General features: G+C 37.5%; 1 protein-coding gene across 2 annotated transcripts in view; it reads left to right on the top strand.

Annotated features, from left to right (window-relative positions):
- FRZB (frizzled related protein) overlaps window positions 1-22,417 on the top strand; it is a 35,010-nt gene extending 12,593 nt beyond the window's left edge. For both annotated transcript variants that reach the window (XM_007190374.3, XM_057550656.1), the window contains 4 exons: window positions 12,623-12,688; window positions 16,791-16,995; window positions 17,344-17,407; window positions 21,133-22,417. In XM_007190374.3, coding sequence (XP_007190436.2) covers window positions 12,623-12,688; window positions 16,791-16,995; window positions 17,344-17,407; window positions 21,133-21,249 — 452 coding nt within the window. In that variant the 3' untranslated portion in view covers window positions 21,250-22,417. The remainder of the gene's footprint in view (window positions 1-12,622; window positions 12,689-16,790; window positions 16,996-17,343; window positions 17,408-21,132) is intronic.
- The last annotated feature ends 1,403 nt before the right edge of the window (window positions 22,418-23,820 follow it).

Below are 23,820 nucleotides of genomic sequence, written 5' to 3'. Positions count from 1 at the left end.
ATGACTACTTCCTGGCTGTGTTGAAACCAGGCTGGGAGGTACCAGAGGTGGAAAGAATGATGAACCCACTATCAGTCTGATGGTACGGAGCTTCTCCTCAAACTTCCTGCTACTGTTTACTTTTCAGAGTCCTTAAGTAGCAACATCTTGCGTTCTGTTTTATAACTGTGTTCAGTGGGAGATACATGATGGAGTCTACTTACCCCATCTTTCCATAAAGTAAACCCTTAAGTGAAGTATGGCATACGTGCAGAAAAGGCACAAATCATAAGCATGCAGCCCAGTGCCTTTTCACAAAGTAAACACTCGTATGTAACCACTGCACAGATCAAGATGTATACCATTACCAGCACTCCAGAAACACTTCCTTGTGCCTCTTCCAAACCACTACTTCCACCTTTCTTCCCAGAGGTAACCACTAGCAGAAATTCTAACAGCATAGATTAATTCTGCCTGATTTTCAACTTTTATGAATGGAATCCTAATATATATATAGTGTGTGTGCATATGTGTGTGCGTGTGTGGGGCTTCCTTTGTTCTTCATTATGCTGTGTATAGCAGAACTTCTAAATTTTCATTGCTATATAGTATTCTATCATATGAGTATACCGCACTTCATTTATTCATTCTAATGTTCCTGGACGTTTGCTCTGTTTCTAGTTTTGTTTTGTTTTTTTACTATGACTAATGCTGCATTTGTTTCTGCAGGAACATTACAACTACAATTAGTTACTGTATACTTCTTTTTTACTTTCTGGAAATAGTAATGTGCACTGATTTGGGTCTGTATGTACTGCCTTGTAAGGTGTCTTATAGGTGGAAGTAGAATCTTTATTAAGTTGTAAATAAGTTTGAAACATCAATTTTCATTAGATTGGAAGAGTTTTCACTGTTGATTTCCACTGAATCTTATCAGAGTGACAAGTATTTGACATGAGGCAGTGTGCACCAAACAAACATTTATCTTTTTAAAAACACAAGTGAATTAAAATGATTTATTTAGAATTATGTTGTTACCTTTTTAATGTAATTGAGTGTTCTTATAGTGTCATAAAATTAGCTGGAAATCACTGGTGCCCAGTAGTGGTGCTATTTTAAGGATCACTCCTGCTATGTTCATGTTTGCTGAAAACAAACCGAAAACCTCATTAGTATATAGTACAATTAGTGAGTCAAAATTTCAGGCCAAGCACATGCATGTGCCATCAATTTGTCCAGAATTTATGGTTATAATAATATAGCACTTCAGTGTGTGAAAGAGAGAAGACATTAATGACACTATAAATTCATACACAAAGATAGTTCAATGTGTAAAACTACCTCGAATGAATACAGTGTTCCAGGGTTCAGTGTTTACTGTTTCTCTTTTATAAATGTTTTCCTGTCCCCTGGTACAATGGGAGTGATGAAAACAAATTAGCAGGGAGGCAAAACCAAGCTCATTTGCTTGTGAAGAAACACACTGACATAGTCACATGTTCCAAAAGAAAAGAAAATTTGTTCACACTCAAAATTTTGTGCTTTGGAGTTATGCAACAGCTGAGGTTGATTATGATAAAGCAGGAAATGAGGAAGACACAAAAACATTGTAACCCTCATAACCCCTCTTTCAAAAAAGTGTCAAGCTGTTTCTGTCTGGAATTTGGAAATGAAATTCTTTCTCTCTGGTTAACTTATCCTTTGCCTCAAAGCCTAACAGTCTTCTTTTTTGGGAGACAGTGACTGTCTGAACAGCTTCCAGTTTGTGAGTGTGTTTTGCTGTTGTAAATCCACTATCATAATAAAGGGTACATTCTCTCTAGTTTCCATAACATGGAATATGGAGAAAAACAATTTTAGTTCTGTTCTGCTGAGTCACTTCGTCTGTCAAATCAACACAGAAAATTAAGACAGGTATTCAAATGGTGCAATGAAAAGATATGTTGTTTATTAAAACAATTCTGAAAAAGAATCCACCCCCCCCCCCCCGCCCCAGTTTTCTACTTGGTGATGGTGACCAATTTATGAGCTTTTGTATTTGAAAAACACAAATTTCCCCAAAGAGGTGATATAGTTAGTAAATTCTGACACTAATTAACTGTATAAGCATGACCAAATTACTTAACCTGTTATTCTGGGTCTGTTTTTTTAATATAAAATCAGATCATATTGACTGCTGAATTCTGATATATATCTGATATATTTTCTTTCTAAAAAAATTTTTTTTTAAGATTTTTTTTTTGATGTGGACCATTTTTAAGCTCTTTATTGAATTTGTTACAATATTGCTTCTGTTTTACGTTTTGGTTTTCTGGCCACGAGGCACATAGGATCCCAGCTCCCCGACCAGGGATCGAACCTGCACCCCCTGCGTTGGAAGGCGAAGTCTTAACCACTGGACCGCCAGGGAAGTCCCATATCTGATATATTTTCAAATTAGGGAAACATGAGTAATATCTGCTGGTGTTAAGTTGGGTACTCTCCCAGTTTTCACTAACACCTTCCTGACCCTTTTTCAAAGTTGCTTCTGAGAAACTCCTCTGAGCAGCTGAGTAACTGGTGATTCTTGATTGCCTGCACCTGCCAGACCTGCCCCGGCAACAATCCCCCCCCCCTTTTATTGGGATGACCAATGCCTAGCTTGGGTAGTACAGACCCATTCTCTCTCTTTCCTTCTCCAAATTTATTTCCTCCCCTTTGGCTTCTACTAATTTTGGGAAGGAGTCCAATTTTTTTTTTTCCTTTGGTGCGAATGTATACTGACTATAGAGACTGACTTAACTTGTGGCAACTTCTACCCTTTATTTGAAAATAAAATTAGGATAGATAAAAATCATATTTTGTAATTATATAGTAGCTTACAAATATATGCTTTTTTCACTGCTTTCCAGTATTGGACACTTTTTTTTTGGCTGTGTTGGGTCTTTGTTGCTGCAAGCAGGCTTTCTCTAGTTGCGCTGGGGCTACTCTTCCTTGCGGTACACAGGCTTCTCATTGCGGTGGCTTCTCTTGTTGTGGAACACGGGCTCTAGGTAACGAGGGCTTCAGTAGTTGCAGCACATGGGCTCCATAGTTGTGGCACGCAGGCCCTAGAGGGTGTGGGCTTCAGCAGTTGCGGTGCGTGGGCTCAGTAGTTGCCGCGCATAGGATCTAGGGCACGTGGGCTTCAGTAGTTGTGGCTCACAGGCTCTAGAGTGCAGGCTCAGTAGTTGTGGCGTATGGGCTTAGTTGCTCCATGGCATGTGGGATCTTCCTGGACCAGGGATCGAACCCGTGTCCCATGCATTGGCAGGCAGATTCTTAACCGCTGCACCACCAAGAAAGTCCCTGGACACTTTTGATTAATACTTATTCCTAAGTATTCTTCTCCCTGAGCTATTACCCAAATTGTCCTAGCTCTTTTCCTCCTGTCCACCAGCTATGGGCATTCCCCAGGACTGTGCTTGGCCTCTGCTCCTCCTTGCAATGAGTTCTTCCTGCTGGAAGTCATTCAGCCACATAGGCCTAATGATCACTCTTGTGACAGCTCTGATCACTCTCGCAGATAGAGTTCCACATTTCTCCTCCAGGGAACACTTCTACCTGGGCAGCCTATTTGTACTTCACATACTACATTATTTAATAATTTTCTTTTCATTAAAAGGGTACTGAAACTTCATAGTCCATCTACCGATAAACTTATTAGTCCATCCACCCACCATTCATCAAAAATTTAATGACCACCCCTTGTACCAGGCATACTTGATGCCAAGAACAGGGAGGGAGTGAAGGAGTGCACAGTTGACTGCACTACCCTTTTCTCCCATCTCTTTTCTGTGTGGTTGACATTGAGTGGATGCATGATGTTCTGAAAGACCCACTTTGCTTTTCTCTTAGTTGACCTTTTTTTTTTTTAGCCATACCAAGTGGCTTGCGGGGATCTTATTTCCCCGACTAGGGATTGAACCAGGGCCCTCGGCAGTGAAAGTGCAGTGTCCTAACCACTGGACTGCCAGGGAATTCCCTCTTAATTGACCGCTTTTATATATCACAAAACTAACACTTCAGATCTCACAGGAGAAAACAGGCATATCACATTGGTTCTCTACATTTTGTATATCCTGAATGACTTGTGGATCCAGAAACCTTCTGAAAGACAGTTCATTTTAAAATTTCCAGTGATATAAATCCTAAAGGAATAAAACTAAATTTCCTTTTCATTCTGGGTGTACTCTGATGATTTTGCAAATATGTTCCTATAAAAGGGTTTCATCTTCAAGAAATTCATGGAAAAGACTCTGACAAGTACAGGTTTCTGGTAACTGACTGTACTGCTGAACTGAATGAATAAGCATTTTCAGAACTCTAATGAAAAACTGATGAACTCATAAAAGTGCTAACAAAAGATCAAGATGAAAAAAAAAAGAAATTAATTACATGGGACTGAGTGAACTGATGAGGATGAGTATAATTTTTGTGACTTTCTGTCTGAATTAAAAAAAAAAAAAATCCCACAAGGACTCAGAGGAAAAGAATATACAAATCAATTTTCACTGCAAAGTAAAGGAGCTGTTACAGTGGAGGATTACTGGACTGAATGTCAATATTATGACATAGTATAACTGTGTTTCATGTTTGGTAATTGCAATCATTGTTGCTTTTGTTGTGGTCATCCATGTACAATGCTTGGTGTCAGTCTATTTATCTCTTGTAAAAATAAAATACAGTGTGTGTGTGTGGGAAAAAAAAAAAAAAAAATTTCCTTTTCATATTAATATAGTGTTAGTTCCCTCAATCTTAAGCAATTCCCTTTTACAAAGTGCAAATTACTATGAATTGAGACCTTTATTACAATGTTCGAGGTTTGTTTTTTGAGCTAAATTAAGCAGATGTTAGTTTTGCTTTTTAAAGCCTGATTATATTACCTGAGTTCACCAATCAACTTCACTGCATTTTACACATACTGCTCTAATCCAAAATAGAATCTAATATGATATTCTTTGCCCAATGTATATGTTTAGGAAATAAATATTATTTTAAACATGTAATGAACAGCTGCTAAGTCATGACACTTTAATTTATGGAAAAATGAAAGGAATTCATATAAGTATGAATTTTTATGTCAATGGTACTTACAGTAAAATGCACAATTCTTAAGTCTATGGCACATTGACTTTTGACAAATGTATATACCCGTGTAGCTGTCACCCAGATCAAGATAAAGAACATTTCCATCACCCCTGAGAATTCCCTTGTGCCGAGTCAATCACCTACCCCACCGTGAGGTGAGCATAGGTCTGATTTTTATTACCATAAATTAATGTTTGTTCTTCGGCTTCATGGAAGTGGAATCATACAGTACATACTCTTTTGTGACTGGCTGCTTTTGTTTTTGTATAATGCTTTTGAGATTTACCCATTTAGTTCTGTGTATCATTTTATTGTGAAATAGTATGCCTTTGTGTGAGCATAATACCAATATGATTTCTAAATTCTATTCTTTTTATACAGTTCCCCCAAAACAAAATGTAATAATCTAAATTAAGTTTCTATCTCTAGGAAAAAAATTAGCAAATTTTTATCCTCAAACTTATAGATCATTTTTTTGTTAGAAAATTATCTCTTCTGTTTCATAAACTGCTCTTGAATTTGCATAAGTATCTTCCTTCCAATCTTTTTGGTTTGCTTATATATTACTACTACTACTAGCTAACCTCCAATGAGTGATTAAGTACCAGGCTCTGTGCCAAATTCTTTATGTGAATTACTCTTTAGATTCTTACAATAACCCTATGAGGTAGCCAGCATTAGTTTAGAAATGGGTTTTGTAACTTGCCCAAGGGCACATAAGTAGGAAGGGACAGAGATGGGATTTAAACTCATGTGCCCTTAATTTTGCCATACTCTTTAGCACTAATGTTTATTAGAATGGCCACATATATGATCACTTTGGCTCGCTAAGTTTGATCCTTCAAATTTTGGATGCGTACATAATAGTTCAAATGGACTTCCTACGTCAGGAAAGAAATGAGCTTGGTGTACCTGAATCAAAATAGCAGAGTCAGGCACTACTGAAAAAAATCTGATCGCTTTGCTTACTTTTGGTAGGCACCACAGTTCTGTAGGTGGCAAGGAGCCTTGGGAAAATATTGCTTATCTTACTCATTAAATGGTCTTTACAAATGAGGGATTAGGATTCCCAGTGAATCTTGCACAAAAATAAATCTGACATTTATGGGCCGTGGTGTGCTAGGTACTGTGAAAGGTGTTTTATGTGTATTATCTCATTTAATTCTCTCAGTTATTCTGCAAGATACCACCTTTTAGATATTAAAAGTTACAAAAATAGTAAGAGATGGAGCCTACATTCAAACCCAGCTGTGTCTCACAATAAAAGTCCATCCTTTTAACCATGGTGTTTCCTGGACTCTGCCTGAGTGGTATAGATCTTCTTAGTGGTATAGATCAACATGGTTCCTGATTCTGTAAGAGATGCATTGCTGTTCTTTTTAAAATTTTTCCTTCATTATTGAGATCAGGACATTAGGGTTCTGTTTTTTTGTTTGTTTTAGTTTTTTTTTTTTACTGCACCAGGAATAATAATATCCTCTAGATTTTCAATACAGTGTCCATTTCATGACTTGTAATTTTGGGAAGAGGGAAGGTGGTCCTAGGGGTGGCATCTAGGGATGTTTCACCATCTCTTTTTTTCTAGAAGGGTAGTGAAACTGACTTCCAGAAGGCCAAATGATACATTGCCCACCCTGCACTAAGCTCTATCTGTACATGTTCCATAATGGCACCCATCCCTGTTGCCATTTTGATGACTTTGATGATAAAGTAGATCATCCATCTAGTGCATTGACTCCTTCACTTCACTAACCTGTTTGTTCTACCCCAGCCATCCACTTCCATGGGCGCATTCTGTACCTTGCCATTTAGCAGTGGTGCCAGCTCTGTAATCTTAATTTCAAGTATCCACTTCTTTGCCTACCATCTCTTTTCATTCCAGCAGATTTGCTTTAGTATCATCACTGCTAAAATGTTACTCCACTGGGACGACCTATTCATCATATACCACTTACTATTATTGTTCAACCTTAACCTCCTTGTCTACCTGAGATTTCATGGTCTATTGTAATAATCATTCCCTTGAAAATACCCTCAATTCCCTTGCCTATCTTTTCTTCTGCCTTAGTCACCTGGCAAACTCTCAACTCCTGATGCTGGAGAAGATTACTTAGGTAGGGTGACTGGTTTTACTTTAAGTTCAAGACAAAATTCAAATACATGATCAACATTGCCTAGCAATCCTATCTTGTTTCTCTAGAAAGTTTGCCTTTCCACTCAATAAAATAACTGTTTTATACTTTCTCTTCTCTCCTTACTCTTCCATACCCTGCTTCTCTTAGCCTCTCCTTCCCCACAGCTGATGACTTCATCCTTCAATGAGAAAGTAAAAGCCATCAGAATGAACTCTCATCATCCCAGCAACAGATTTAGAAGCTGTCAACATCAGTACCCCTCTCTCGTTTTTCTTCTTGTGCAGTCCTAGAGTGTCCCTCTGGCTTTCACCCATCTTTTCCTTGCCAACTAAATTTTTTTTTTTGGCCCCCCAGCATGCGCAATCTTAGTTCCCCAAGATCAAACCCATGCCCCCTGCAGTGGAAGTGCGGAGTCTTAACCACTGGACTGCCAGGGAAGTCCCCTTGCCAACTGAATTTAATGGACCCCTTTCTCTCTTAAGTCATCTGAGCTTTGAGGGTGCTCTCCTCAAAGAGAGCTCTCCTTTTCTCTTGAAACACCATCTTCTTTCAGCTTTTTGACTCTATACTCTCCTGTATTTCTTCTCCATCTTTGGATGCTCCTTCTCAGTCTCCTTTATGGTCTTCTTTGTCACTATCTTATGTATGAAGATGTAGTTCCTGCCTAGATAGCTACAGCTGATCTTTCAGGTTTCAAGCTTTAATGTCATTTCCTCAGAGGACTTTGAAGACCAGACTAGTTTAGGTCATCAATTTGTATGTTCTCACTGCACGTTGTACTTTTCTTTCATAGGATGTATTACATATGAAAATAAATTATTTCATGTGTAATTATTTGTTCAATGTCTGTATCCTATTCTGAATTGTCTGTATTGCTCATCAGGTGTCCTACATGCCTGGCACAGAGTTTGGCATGTAATAGACACCCAATAAATATTTGTAGAATGAATGAATTAATATGTAAGTGACTCAAAGGGTTCAACAAATGTTAGTTCTCTTTTCCTTTTCCATCTTATATTTAGAGAAGCATAGTTAATCCCAGGGTTGTAGAGTCAGAAAACGCTATTTCTATAGAAGAAAGACAAGTTTATGGTGTGATGGACATTGACATATGTTTAAAATTACTCAAGCCTTGCCCATTGACTCCATTTATAGGCAATTGAAAATATAGATCTGGATCTCAGTAAAGAAGTCATAGTTAAGGATCATAACATTTTATATTTTACATCTGTTTTAAAAATTGTTGTGGTCTTCTATGTGTCTTAAAATGGAGCGAAGGTGGACAAGTGGGCTTCCAGGGTCAAATATAAAACATACAGTTCATTTGGTACAAATTAAAATTATTTAAACTCTGATCTGATTAGAGTCAGTCTTGAAAGAATTATAATAGAAATTGTAATGCAAATAGAATTGTATTTTCTTTTTTCCCCCTACTTTTTGAAAATAAATCTTGAGCACAGATCTAAGGCCTTTTCCTAAAAAAAAAGCAGAAAAGTACTCACTCACAGATGGTAGTATTCCAAAGTCATGGTACATGAAAGGTTATAGGGGTTTTGGAATCTGCCAAAGTTAATTATAGTCTTACAGCTCTGGAGAAGACCCAAGAGAAGTCAATTTCAAACAAAGGTCAGGGTTAGTTAGAAAGTCATATCACACTTAAGCTTGAACTCAAACAAGGTTGCCTTAAATAGTTAAGGTCCGGTGAGTATCAAATTTCATAATTGTCAGGTACTTATAAATTTTAGACTTGTAAAATCATGGAACCCTTTAAAAAAGACTCTTGTCTTTATGTATTTTCAATAAATGAGCTGATTCTTATTTTTATGTGTAAAAAAATGAATAAAGAAGGATGTGATGACTTTCCACCCGGAACTATGTTTCTAAGAAGCCCCAGTGTTGAGACAGTGAAGCTGTTCCCGGCTCAGGCACTGCAGTGCACCGTAGGGCAGCTCCCCTGAATTGCAGACCAGGTTCTGTGCAGCACTGGGCATGTTAATCTTACAAACTCCTATCTGTTCTAGGGTGGTAAACTCATGTTCATACTAGGATAATAAACAGTTTTCAGTTTCATTAGCAGAGGAGTAGGAGATCTTGGATTCTAGAAGAGTAGCTGAGAGAATCTAGCTAGAGAATATGAGGGAAAGCTGCCCAAGACAGTTTCCTGGTTGTGCTCCACGGATGCTTGTGAGATATAGGACTGCATGTTGTTCTGTGATTCAGGTTGTATTTAATTCTAGACTTCGAGGTGAATGAATTGCTAATATTAAAACTTTCCCCACACTTGAAGAACTCCTTGTCACTTCTTTTACTGTGTCACAGCCAACTCCTTTAAATTTTGCCGTATTTTTTCCTTAGATAAGAGCACCAAGGCAGTTCCTTTACACGTTTTTCTTCTCAACAGTGGAATGCAAGCAAATCAATACCTAGTGGTCTTTTGTGCAAAGCTCAGTAAAATAATAGATTTTACTTTGCCACTTAGGGAAAAAATAAGACCTTGTGCCATTGGGAAGCTGGGGGAGGGAGACTAGTGACAAAATTATTGATGAATTACAGTAGATATGATGATAATGCTACTGGCCCAATAAAAAGTCTGAGAAGTCAACTATTGGTAGTAAAATAAAAAGAAGCTGTTGCAGTCTGATTTAGGGTGGCTGGTACAAAAAAATGTAGTAAATAATGCATGCGGTGTATTCCTCTATGATTTTTTTTTTTGGCCATTTCCCAGTTCTTGGGCTTTTGGAGACATATATGTAGATGTGGGTAGAAATACTTTAGAAAAGGGATAATCTTCCAGATATGTTAATCTAAGAGACACTTTTCATGAAAACCTTCAAATATGAATGTTTGAGTTGAGTTAGCATAAATAAGTGAAAGTTCTTCTGTATTTGAGCCTTGTGGATATAAAATTCCACTCCTCCTTATTACTCTGTTATTTTTTGAGCTACTAGTTACTTCAACCAGACAGATATTTGCTGATAGCAAGAGCTAAGGTTTGGAGCATAGGAAAGTTTTCAAACATATAGTATGGCATCGCCACCTCTGAGGCCAGCAGGAGAAACAAGTGCATTGAGGAGGAACAAAATTTAGTCCCAAGAAAATAATTGCTTAGGTCATTAGCTATTAGGAAACAGACTAGCTAATACATGTAGTTGTACATATGGTTGTGGAAACACCTACTTGAAATCTTCCTAAATTTTTTTATGATATAATTTTTTTGAAAAATCTCTGCCTGGAAAGTGTTTTGGAATCCATTTTTTATGCTTCAAGCAAAGTTATATGGTAACAACATCATATTAGATGCAATCCAGTAACAGCTGGTGTATTTTTGCCAAGAATTTTTTATTAGAACATGTGCAATTTTCTGAAGAATTACAAACATGTAGATAATTTATCTACATTCATTATTTTTAATGAATAAATATCTATTTTTAAAGAGATAGAAAAGCATAAGTGAATTGGGAGATTGGGATTGACATATATACACTAATATGTATAAAATAGATAACTAATAAGAACCTGCTGTATAGCACAGGGAACTCCACTTCGCTGTATAGTAGAAACTAACACAGCATTGTAAAACAACTATACCCCAATAAAAAAATGCTTTTTAATTAAAAAAAATATAAAGAGATAGAAAAGCATAAATCCATATCTATATATGGGTGAGGATAATTTGTAAGTCAAAGACCATAACATATATTTCTTCAGAAATAATGTCAATCTCAAGAATATCTCTCTTTTAAAAATGTGTAATATTTTGGTACAAAATAAAACAGTAGAACTAGATCACTTTCTATTCTGTTTTAAATGGGAATACAAATGTTTTGCTAATAAGAAAGTTATTTTTTGAAGAGTCTTCTTCAAACTAGCAACCAGCACTGATGTTACGTATGGTTTATTGGGCTGAGATTGTTCTTCCACAAAAATAGTGTTAAAAATGACCTGCAGAGCAAGAGAATTGCTGTGTGTAGCACTGAGGACACCCTCACTTCTCTCCTGGGTGAGAACAATAGCAGTGCTGCTCCTGCTTTGGAGACCAGCACCTGTCCCCAGTAGAGACGCTTATTTCTAGAACTGAAAAGCGGGTAGTGAGGTGTTACATCCCTTGGGACTACTACTTCAAGGCATGTTATCTGTGAGTTCAACCGGAAATAACATTTATTTTGATTAGAAAACACAATGTCAAATGGTCAAGGAAAGCTTCTGCCTTTTATTAGTCTACATGCTAACATAAAACACTTTTTAAACAAAAATTTTTTGTTGGCTTCTTTTCTGTGTTTCCTGTGTTCGTTTTTCCTTTTTCTGTGTGAAAATAGAAGAAACACATACCATTTCATCTTAAATGAAGCTTTCTCAGGGGTACTATTTTAAAGAAATCTTTACATAAACTAAAATGCTTTCTAAGGTAATTGTGTATTATTTCCTATTTTTATATTGACTTTAATGACTAAGAATTTACTATGATGTATACATATTATGATGTATGATGTATATATGTTGTATATTTCTTAGCTAAGTCATCTATAAACAGTATAGTAATCTACTCTCCAAGATGTTAAATGATTTATCCAATACATGAAACATTTTGAGATAACTATGTTTATTACATACACCTGTATTATGTCACATAGAATATGTGTTCTGGTCACCACTCACCAGATATTTAAAAAGCACAGAACTTCTCATTTTGAAATATGTATCTAGTAATTTCTGCCAATACACATAAAAATACCATTGAGTTTAATGGCAGTTATTCTGCCTGTAGAAGGTAGTCATGATAATCACTATGGTGTACACCTGAAACAAGTATAATATTGTAACTCATTTATACTTCAGTTAAAAATTTAAACAGTAAAAATTAAAAAAATTAAATAAAAAAGAAGGAACTCATGCCTCTTCAATAAGTTCACTGGGTTATAACACTACCTGCTTATCTCACTGAGTTGCTTTTAGATCCGGAAACTAATATTTGGAGGGGTGCTGTGTAATCTGTAAAATGTCTATGAATGCAAGTGGTCTTGCACAGGGGTAAACCAGTTACCTGAGCATAAGCATAAATTGCCTCTCAGTTAGCATTGATTCTTCTGCCACAAGCACTAAGCATGTCTCTTTCAGGACTCTGGAGTCATGCTCTCCTCCTGCATGGTGGTGAAGTGTTTCCTCAGGATCTGGGTGGTTTGTTGGAGAGTGGGATCTTATGAGCATTTGACATTGAATAAGAGGCTATGTAGCTAGAACAAACGTGAATGTAGTTCCAGGAGAAAGAGACCAGACACGTAGAATTGCTAAGAGCCTCCTTGCTGCCGAACTTGGATCTAATATTACCAAAAAATGTGCATAAACAAAAGAAAGCTGATGTTGAAGTTTTGCTTATAATAGATAAAATGTTATTTTTTTAGAACGCTGCAAATGTAAACCTATCAGAGCCACACAGAAGACCTATTTCCGAAACAATTACAACTATGGTAAGGCTAACTCATGACTGATTTATAAACTGCTGAGTTAAGAAAGGATGTGTATGTGTGTGTAAATAAGAATGAGGCTTAAAAACAAACAAGGACAACTTTTTTTTTTTGATTGATTGATTTAATTGATTTATTTTTGGCTGCATTGGGTCTTCATTGCTGTGCGTGGGCTTTCTCTGGTTGCCTCGAGTAGGGGCTCGGGTGGGGTGCGCAGGCTTCTCGTTGCCGTGGCTTCTCTTGTCATGGAGCACAGGCTCTAGGCACATGGGCTCAGTAGTTGTGGTGCACTGGCTTAGTTACTCTGCGGCATGTGGGAATCTTCCCAGACCAGGGCTCAAACCCGTGTCCCCTGCATTGGCAGGTGGTTTCTTAACCACCGCACCACCAGGGAAGCCCCAACAGGGACAACTTTTAAGAGCAAACTCTCCCTGTTCCAAACAACTAAACGGTCTCATAAGGGGACCATTCTCAACAAATGCTTGATTTTTTTGAAGCATATCAGGCAACATTGCTGGCATCTTAGAACCATGCAATTAAGTACACAGAGATACATTTCAAAACAGATGGGAGGGACTCTTCCCTTTCTGACAGGCCAGGGAGGATTTGGAGCTGCAGTGGGTCATCAGTTGTGATTTACGGGGGTGAACAGTAAGTGGGGTAAACAGAGGAGCACTTCAATGCTTATGAGTGGTTAAAAGAATCACCCTGGGTTTCTTCAGTCTAACTCAGGGAAAACATTGACAGAATTGAAAAGTAACACAAAAGTTGTTAGTATTCAATTAAGGAAATGTTTTGTTATCTAGCCTGACCTAGATATCTGGTATTCTGATAAACAAAATATTAATTGAAGAGCTACCATTCTAAATGTAGCTGACAAATTTAACTGGAAGAGGAAAAAGCCTGCTGCCTCTGTGCCAAGTACTGTGTTAGGTGGTTTCCATACACTATCTTATGTGATTTTCTCAACTGCGCCATGAGACATTCTATTATCCTTATTTTATCAATGATTATTGAACCTAAGTTGTCTTTCCTTTGATTATTCAGAATTACTTTTGGGTACTGGGATGCTTCAGAGTCACAAATATCAATTACCGTTATATTTCAAAGGGTCAATTAATAGAGTTTTCCAGTTGATAAAATAAGGAACAAATCAGTATTTGCTGTATTCCATAGGCATTTTATTATGATTTCACCCCCCCCGGCATTTATGAGATTAATAAAGTCCATGTTACTGTCTCTGTCGATGCTGAGTAAATGAATAAACATGGCAATTAAATAGATTTTTAAAGGCACCTACATTATTAAAATGAGTGCTTTATTACTGAGTTTACATGCCTTACTTTAGAGAATATAGGACATACATAGCAGACTTATCCTACTTTTATAATTTTGGGAATTGTATGGAGAGAAATGAGTAAATCTCTGTAAGAGTAATCTTTGATATCTTTGAGAATACTGTGTATTGAAAGGTATCGAGTAAAAGATTCAGTGTAGTTAAATCTCTTTAAAATAAATATACCTAGTTTCTCAAGTTTTTCTTCAATGGAATCAATTTTTATTTTTTGTTTACTAACATCTTTAGAGGAATCTATAGTTTCTCTTAGCCAATGGTAGACACACTTTCCAAGGTTGAAATGTTTACCTAAGATGATCCTGGCTGCTCACCTGAGGACCCTCTCCTCTACAAAGTGATATGAAATATCACAAGAAAAGGGAAGTCTTAATTTTTAGGAGGTTAGCTTTGTAAGACTGAAAAATGCTATATGAACTTTTAAGTACGGTTATATTAAAAACAAAAACATGATAGAAATTTTATATTGGGGAATTTTAGTTGAATTTATATTTATTTTACTTATTAATTTTTACTATACCCAACCTTCTTAGTGCTGCAGTGGTTAGTGCTGCTATTTTTGTTAAACGATAAAATACTACTGGTTACAAGTCATGGGAAGAGAAAATCAGCAACGAGGTAGCTGAGTGAAAATTACAACCGAAAATGGGATACAGAGCACAGTTAATGGAAAAAAGATAATTTATTTCTCATAGCCAAACAATAACTAGATTGCTCATAGTTTAAGGATTTTCACTTGTCTGAGGCTTACTCAGAGCTTCTTTAGGGAAGGCAGGCACTGAAATGATTAAATAGAAGGAAAAACCCTGCAAAGAAAATACATTTTAAATTCCAAAATATGTTGATTTTTGTCTTTCTTAAATATCTACATGTGTCTACTGAGAAAACAAAGTGGGGGTGGGAGCATTTGATAATTCAGATAAAACCTCTGCTTCATTCAGATTAATTCAGTTAAAAGCTCTTGAGCTTTAACAAAATTGCTTGAATAATAAAGTAAGTCTTGTAGAGAGATATTTATTTTGGAGTGGGTACATGTGCTAAAAATTTCTAATGAAAATAGTAGACACACCGGGTAAATAAATCATTAGTCTGAGAAGGTTTGCACAGTTCACTAATCTGTGATAGTTGATGAATGCTATGAAGCACATTCACATAAGCCAGGACGCACAAAAATGTCTGCTATCTGGGGTTGTGAATCTATCATCTGATTCTCCCAAATGACATTTCAACAAGGGCAATCTTATCTTTTGTTAAAATAAGAGTAGAACACTAATAAAAAGGGACTCCTTCACTCACAAATCACACCAAGCAGGGACAGCTGGGCAGTTACATTTTGCTTAGTATAAGCTCTCATACTTGAGACAACTAATTCTCTGAAGATTGAAATACCTGTGAAGCAAAAATGAGGTTTTGTCCTAAAGTTTTTAGAATTAGTAGCTTAAATTTTATTGTATGTGTCTTGTACTGGTGGAATGTTATTGAATAAGTTTCTGTATGGAATTGGGGCATTGACGGGAGGCAATGGCTTATTAGCTGGCTTTATATTTTCACGGATTACTTTTTTCTTTGTAGTTCTAAACCCCTAATATACATGGGAAGGGACTCAGATGAAAGTAGTTTACAGATATATGCCTAAGAGGCTTTCAAAAAGTACATTCATTTAGATATGTTGTGTTTTCCTCTGTATAACATCCATGGATATTGAACTAGAGCAATGAGGCTGCCTGGTCAAAAGCCACTGGCTTCCTACTAATTGACATTTTTGCTTCTTCTTAGGCTTTTTCAAACTCCCCCTGTAGGAAAAAAAAAAGTAAAAAGCTCATTTACCAGAAGTAGGAATCTAAAGAATTTGGCTCTTCCAAAGGAGAGAAATACAGAAAAGAAGGAGAACTGTACTTTCTAGATTCTGAGTCAAATACTTTGACTTTGCAACTGAATTATTTTTAAGGCAGTTTGTCTTTATATTGAGAAGTCAAGCTGAGTCTTATAAGTTGGGTGCTAGAATATCCCTTGAGAGAGGTAAATTAATGCAATTGACATAGTAGACCACATTCCATAGCACATGAGTGGCGACAGTTTTTATTCAAAAAGAAAATGCAGTATACCTAAAGGAGGGTATGAAAGATAATCTATACTGAAACAAAGGAAGAAAGGAGCCGATGTCTGAACAGTGAGCTAAGATGAGGAAGGTGGAAAGATTGAAGAACAAGCTTGGGAACACCGTAGAACAGAACAGCTTTACGACACTAAAGAAAACCCCAACTCTTTAGAAAATCTATTAATAGACCCTATAGAAGAATGCTGACAAAGCAACAAAGAATATTTAAGTACTAGGTCTTTACATATAGTGAAATTAATATAGTTTAAATTCTTCTTGGCACAACTGAAACTGCACATATACATATACACACAACCAAAAAGAAATTTTGAAGGAAAATTACATCCAGATTCAATCTTTGCTTATCTAAATGGTTTCTCACCATGAAATACATGCACACATGTATGCTTATATACACACAAATATAAACTTACATGCAAAGGGGATCAGGGCTGAACATTAAGGGGGCAGGTGTGTTGTGTAGTGTGTCACTCACTACTGTCTAAGGTGAAAATATATGGTTGACTTTTCCTCTCTATTCTTTGAGCATTAAGTGGATATGAATTGACTAGAAAGAAGCCTATGTATCTTTTTTGAATGGGGTGCCTGTTGTGTATCATATTACCACATCAGCTTTATTGTCTTTTATCCAGTCATTCGGGCTAAAGTTAAAGAAGTAAAGATCAAGTGCCATGATGTGACTGCAGTAGTGGAGGTGAAGGAGATTTTAAAGGCTTCTCTGGTAAACATTCCAAGGGACACTGTTAACCTTTACACCAGCTCCGGTTGCCTGTGTCCTCCACTTAACGTCAATGAGGAGTATCTCATCATGGGCTATGAAGATGAGGAACGCTCCAGGTAATTCACTCCTTAAGGATTCAGAATAATGACTCCTGGGTTCTTACTTTGGGATCTGTCTACCTTCTGGGGGATTAAAGATCAGTTTTAGTTGGATCCTTCAATTTCATGTATTGGATACAAAAGTATATGTGGGAAATTTGTGGGTGTGCATTTTTCTGGGGAGAGGGATTATAACTTCATTTGTTCTTAAAGGGGTCCATGACTCCCAATTAGTTAGAATTACTGTTCTAAAACTTGGCTGTCCTAGTCTGGTATAAACAGTTAAGTCTTTCTGACAATGATTCCTTGTACTTTTCAGTAATATATTTTAATGTTTCAAAAATGGTTGCTTCTTTAAAAATATAGATTACTGTTGGTGGAAGGTTCTATTGCTGAGAAATGGAAGGATCGACTTGGTAAAAAAGTTAAGGTAAGCCTAAATTTTATGTTCAAAATGATAAACAGAAAATAAAAGTAGAAAGACAGTCATTTGTCATTTAAACAAAATAGCTGCCCTCAACGTCATGAGAAATATTAAAACCTGATACATATATATTTAATATTCCAAGAACTGAGTTTGTCTGTAGTGTCTGTTTCATTTAAGGAGCAAATTCTCTGTGTGTGTATCAGAGATCTAACTACAGCTGCCTAACTTCTCACCATGGGAAGTCTAGCTGTAGTTAGTCCAGCCCTGCTCTGGTGGCTCCGCATTATCATTAGGGCTCCGGGCTCCATCTAGCTTACGGATCTGTCATTTTTAAAGATATTGCTTCCATATTCAAGGTTAGCTGGACGTCACAGGATGGCTGCCCTACCTCCACATCACACCTACATTTCAGGGAGAAAGAAAAGGGAGGTAAAAATAGATTCCAAGCATCCTACCTAGCAATTTTACTTAGGACTGGGTCTCCTGTCCATCCCTAGCTGCAAGAGAAGCTGGAAAATGTAGTTTTTTTAGCTGAATATGTTGGTTCCTTGAACAACTGCAGTTCCGTGAGTCAGAGAAGAAGGGGAGAATAAAGCTTGGGTACAAAACGGCCAATATTGTCCCAATGCATAGACACCAGTTCCTATGTACAAGGTGCAGCCGCATTCATCTGTATGTAAGACATCTGACCAAATTAGGTCCTTAGAGCAGAAACGTAGCTTGATTTTTTTTTTTTTTTTTTAAAGATTTTATTTTTTTATTGATTAATTGATTGATTGATTGATTGCTGTGTTGGGTCTTCGTTTCTGTGCGAGGGCTTTCTCTAGTTGTGGCAAGCGGGAGCCACTCTTCATCACGGTGCGCGGGCCTCTCACTGTCACGGCCTCTCTTGTTGCGGAGCACAGGCTCCAGACGCGCAGGCTCAGTAATTGTGGCTCACGGGCCCAGCCGCTCTGCGGCATGTGGGATCTTCCCAGACCAGGGCTCGAACCCGTGTCCCCTGCATTGGCAGGCAGATTCTCAACCACTGCGCCACCAGGGAAGCCCCACGTAGCTTGATTTTTAAGCCAATGACTCTTAGATTCTGTAAGTGATGCATTTAAAAAAAAAATCACAGTAAATCACTTTATTATAGAAGGTTCCATTTCCCCTTACTAAGCAAATCTGTTTCAACAAAAGGAATGTGGGGAGTATGCACAGAAGGGCAAAGAATCAAAAACGGTGTGTGTGTGTGTGTGTGTGTAGTGGGCAGAAAGGGGGGGAGGGGAGAGTGGGAATTGTACCAAACATAATACATCCTCTTCCCTCTTTGAGTCTGAAGGCTTGGGAAACATTTACAAGGGTAAGTTAAACAACCCCAGGCAGTTTATCTTATACACCTGGCACTTGACACAGCAGACACATTTCAGTTTAAGTGACCTACAAGAAATGTAGAGGGCATTATTTTGCAGGGAGAAAATACCCTCCGGAAAGCTCTCCCCCCACCGCCACCCCAGTATTTTGTCAAAAGTGAGATGTATTTCAAGTTCAGACTCATGAGAATCCTCTATTTGTATCTCTCTTCAATTTGTTTGGTGTCTGTTAAAAAGTAACTCTTCTTCAGTGTGTTGGAATCTCTTACTGTCCTTTTAATTCCGTTTTCTGCTTGCTAATGCAGAACAGGAATTTGTCCTAAATTCCTGTACCAGTTGGAAGAGCTTTCAACATCATTGCTGCAAAGCATATAACACGGCTTGCTGCTTCTCTTTTGGTACCAAAACAATTATCATCGTGTAAAGACCCAGGACACATGGCGTGTTTGTCCTTTTTCCTAGTAAGGCAAAGATATTTTCCATTGCTTTCGACAGGGAACTCACAGTTATTATTGTGAACTCATTTATATTTTCAGTCTGGATTTAAACATGCTGAAGGGAAGAAATAACTTGAACAATTTTTAATTCACACGCAGAGCTCAGGGTTAAAGACCATAAATGGGAAACCTCTTTTGGCTAGAATCACTGAGATTCTTACTGTAGTTTTCCAGTCAGTTCTGAAGATGTAAAAAAGAGTTTTAGGGAGGATACTGTTTTTTTTTTTTTAAATAAGAGTTGTCCTTTTCAGCTGATTTTTTTTGCTCTCAGGGATAGATCAAGATAAAGACTTTTTTATGGTTTTGCAATGCAAATTTTTTTTTTTAAACCTAAGTCTCTGTAATAGCAGGTTGTTCAAATCAAGATATTTTGCCTGCCTTGGGGAGCTGAAATTCAGACTTTTTTAAAATATGAAAATCCAGTAAGATTGTGGAGTTAAGTGTGCTAAAATGAAGAATTACTTTCAGTAATTTCAGTAATTGAAAATAGAGAATTTGTTATCTACTAAGAATTTTATACATTTTTCATCTGTGAATCTTCAGAACACTAAGCAGATGCTAGAATTAATTCTAATATGTAAATGATAAGGTCTAGTAAGTCCAAGAATCTTCGAATGGTAACTGATGGAGTCAGAATTTGAACTTGGGCCATCTGACATTAGCTCCTTGCTGCTCAAAGTGTGGTCCCTGGGCCAGCAACATTGGCATCACCTGGGAGCTTGTTAGGTATGAAAATCTTGGGCCCCGTCCCAGACCCACTGAATGAGGATCTGCAATTTTAACAAGATCCCCAAGTTATTTCTATATTCACTGAAGTTTAAGAAGTACTGCTGGGCTTCCCTGGTGGCGCAGTGGTTGAGAATCTGCCTGCCAATGCAGGGGACACGGGTTCGAGCCCTGGTCTGGGAAGATCCCACATGCCGCGGAGCAACTGGGCCCGTGAGCCACAACTACTGAGCCTGAGCGTCTGGAGCCTCTGCTCCGCAACAAGAGAGGCCGCGATAGTGAGAGGCCCGCGCACCGCGATGAAGAGTGGCCCCCACTTGCCGCAACTGGAGAAAGCCCTCGCACAGAAACGAAGACCCAACACAGCCAAAAATAAAAATAATAAATAAATAATAAATTTAAAAAAAAAAAAAAAAAAAAAAGAAGTACTGCTATAGCCCTTATTCTTATTTACTACCTGTAATACCATAATATAACTTCTTTTTAAATTATTATATTCAATAATGTAGACATTATTGAAATTGTTAATATGAAATATTAATAAACTTGATTGTAGTTATTAGAAACATTGGTGATGTCTGCTTTGTAAAACGTAGAATGGGGCAGAACTTTGTTCTGTTTTGTTGCACTTGGTAGATATTATTTAGGAAATATTTTTAAGGGACTCTACCCCCTCCCCCCATTTTCATTTTTTTCACTGCTCAAATCACACAGGTTTAAAAGGCTGTGTTTTTACGAGTCATAAGAGAGGAAAATAAAAAGTAGCCCTTTCTTCAAATTCTCTATGTAAATCTTCCATTGGTTGGTCACCCATGAAGTAAGTACTAGACTTGTATATGTTACCTCAGGAAATACCCACAGATATCAATGTATATTTGTGTCACCATTTATTGGAGATTTTAAGTTTAAGATTTGATATGAAAGCATTACTGATACATTACAAGTGGCCAATTTTGTGCTTTTTCAAATCAAAGAATTATGTTTATATAGCGTCCATCTCATTGTTACCCTGGGATATAGATTTTATACTTTTGGAAAAGTAGTAAAATGCTTTTGAGATCTGATTTTGCAGTCTTACTCAGTTGTTAGAATAATAGAAGTGATGACCCTGGTAATATGTGCTTGTGACCATTTTCTGTTTTAAATTTCACAGCGCTGGGATCTGAAGCTCCGTCATCTTGGACTGAATAAAAGTGATTCTAGCCATAGTGATTCCACTCAGAGTCAGAAGTCTGGTAGGAACGCTAACCCCCGGCAAGCACGCAACTAAATCCTGAAATGCAGAAAATCCTCACTGGACTTCCTATTAAGACTTGCGTTGCTGGACTAGCAAAGGAAAATTGCACTATTGCACGTCATATTCTATTTTTTAACCACAAAAATCAGGTGGTAACTGATATTACTTCTATTTTTTCTTTGTTTTCTGCTTTTCTCCTTCCCTCCATCCCTACCCCCCTTTTTTGTGGTCTGGGTGCAGATCCTTAAATATATTATATGTATTCTATTTCACTAATCATGGGAAAACTGTTCTTTGCAATAATAATAAATTAAACATGTTGATACCAGGGCCTCTTTGCTGGAGTAAATGTTAATTTACTGTTCTGCACCCAGATTGGGAATGCAATATTGGATGCAAAGAGAGATTTCTGGTATACACAGAAAGCTAGATAGGCTGTAAAGCATACTTTGCTGATCTAATTACAGCCTCATTTTTGCATGCCTTTTGGGCATTCTCCTCACGCTTAGAAAGTTCTAAATGTTTATAAAGGTAAAATGGCAGTTTGAAATCAAATGCCACACAGGCAAAGCGATCAAGCACCAGGAAGCATTTATGAGGAAACGACACGCAAGAAGAATTATTTGCAAGATTGGCAGGAAGCAAAATAAATAGTGTTAGGAGCTGGGGAAAGAGCATTTTGCCTGATCGAGAAGCATAACTGAAACCAGTAGCTGGTTGGGGTGTTAACAGCAGCGTTTCTCTTTTGGCAACACATTCGATTTGTTTGTGAATATATTAATCAGCATTAGGGAAGTGAATTATAACCAGACATCAGCTGTTATCAGCATGGCTCTGTTTAATTTGCTTCCTTTTAGATAAACCCATTGGTGTAAGTCTTTTTTTTCTTCTTCTTTTAAAATAAGTCTCACTTGCTGCATTTGACCAGGAAAAGAAAGTGTGTAAGCATATGCACCAGGGTGTTATTTTTTTAAAGATATGGGGCTCTCTAAAATGCTGTAGTTGCAGGATGGTAAAACGTGCAAGATTCTGGGTGTGGGTGTGTCTGTGTGTGTTAGCGTGGGGTGTGTGTCCGTACACTCACACCCAAGCTGAACTGAATTACAGGCCTGTGCAGTGGCCTGCACTTTATCATTTGGATTTGTGCTGTTTAATGCTCAGTAAAATATGCTTAATAAAAGGAATTACGGTTGTCAGGAGAGAGGTGACTCTGACTTTTGAAACAAATGCTCATTCTCATTACCCAAGCTGCAGTGGGGTCCCTCCGGGGACCATGGGGAACAAATCATGCTCTCACTTCTTCCTCCAGCAGGAGTTCTTTAGAGCCTGTGCCCATCACTTGACAGTCTCATTCTCTTAAATTTACATTTTTGATATTAGTATTAATAGAACCAAATTTCTAAGCTGTGGTATGCTGAAAAGAAAACACTTATGAAGCAAATGGTGCTGTTTCCTTCTACAAGGACAAACATTCAAGAAAGAAATTCATTCCTGAACAAAAGTTCCCTAAAATGGTAAATAACAATTCATCTAAATTCCCTCTTTTGGAAGTAAGAGAACATCCCTGCCTCCTGACTGACCCCCAAACCCTAACCATTTCCACAATCCCAGAAGAAGGAGTTCTCACCTTTGCCTACATCAGGACCACATAGTCTTTGAGCTGCCATATGGTTGCTTTCAGGTATTTTCACCATCTGCCCTTTGGGCTTTACTCTCAGATGGCTAAGACAGGGTCATTTCTTTCCAGATGCTGCTGTTGTAGCCCACAAAGGGGAGTTTGGGTGTCACGGGGTAGTAGTGAAGTCCCACAGTGGATGAACTGCACCTCAGTATCTCTCGTCCTGACCTCAACTTGAGCTTCAAGGACTGAGGACTGGAAACTAGCACTTCTGCCTCTTCCTGTTTCTCTCATGCCTTTTTCATGTTCATGAGGGAAGAAGGGCAAGAACCGGCTGCAGGAGATTTAAAGGAATTGGTTTCTCAAATCCACAAAATGTCATCAACTCTTCCAAACCATAGTAAGAGGAATTTTAAGTAGCAAAATCTTTTGAGGTACAATGAAACCCACAGCTGTTTGCAGCTCCTGCAGGTTTCTTTTTCTGGGGGGAGGGCAATAATATTTGTGTAGAGATTTGACACAATTTATGTTCAATACATATACAATTGTGATATTTATAAGCAAAAGATGACCAGAGTTTTAGATTCAGCTGTGTTTTTTTCCACCTTCCATTTTGCTCATCAGTACAAGCCTCTGTCAGCTGCAGTTTCTAATGGTATAAGGTCCCTGAATAAAGTACATTTGCTTTTTCAGTTTGATAGTTGCAATATCTCCATTAATAAATTCTGTATAGGCCTATTTTGGAGGATGACATGATTTTTTTTATCTTAATGGTCACGTTTCCAACCAGACTGCAGAATCATTTCTACCCTGTAATTGCCATAATACAAATACGTCTAATTAATGCCCCTCTACAGGCTTTTCTGACAAGCATTAACTTTCAAAGCCACTAAAAATTTAATATATATGCCTCCTTGTCAGTAAGCTTGAGATCTACAAAATTAATTTAACATTTCTTTGGAAAATTTTGTTCACTTTCAGGATTT

This window comes from Balaenoptera acutorostrata, chromosome 8, assembly GCF_949987535.1.
Source record: "Balaenoptera acutorostrata chromosome 8, mBalAcu1.1, whole genome shotgun sequence".
NCBI classification, from domain to species: Eukaryota; Metazoa; Chordata; class Mammalia; order Artiodactyla; family Balaenopteridae; genus Balaenoptera; species Balaenoptera acutorostrata.
This window is presented reverse-complemented; position numbering and strand designations above follow the sequence as displayed.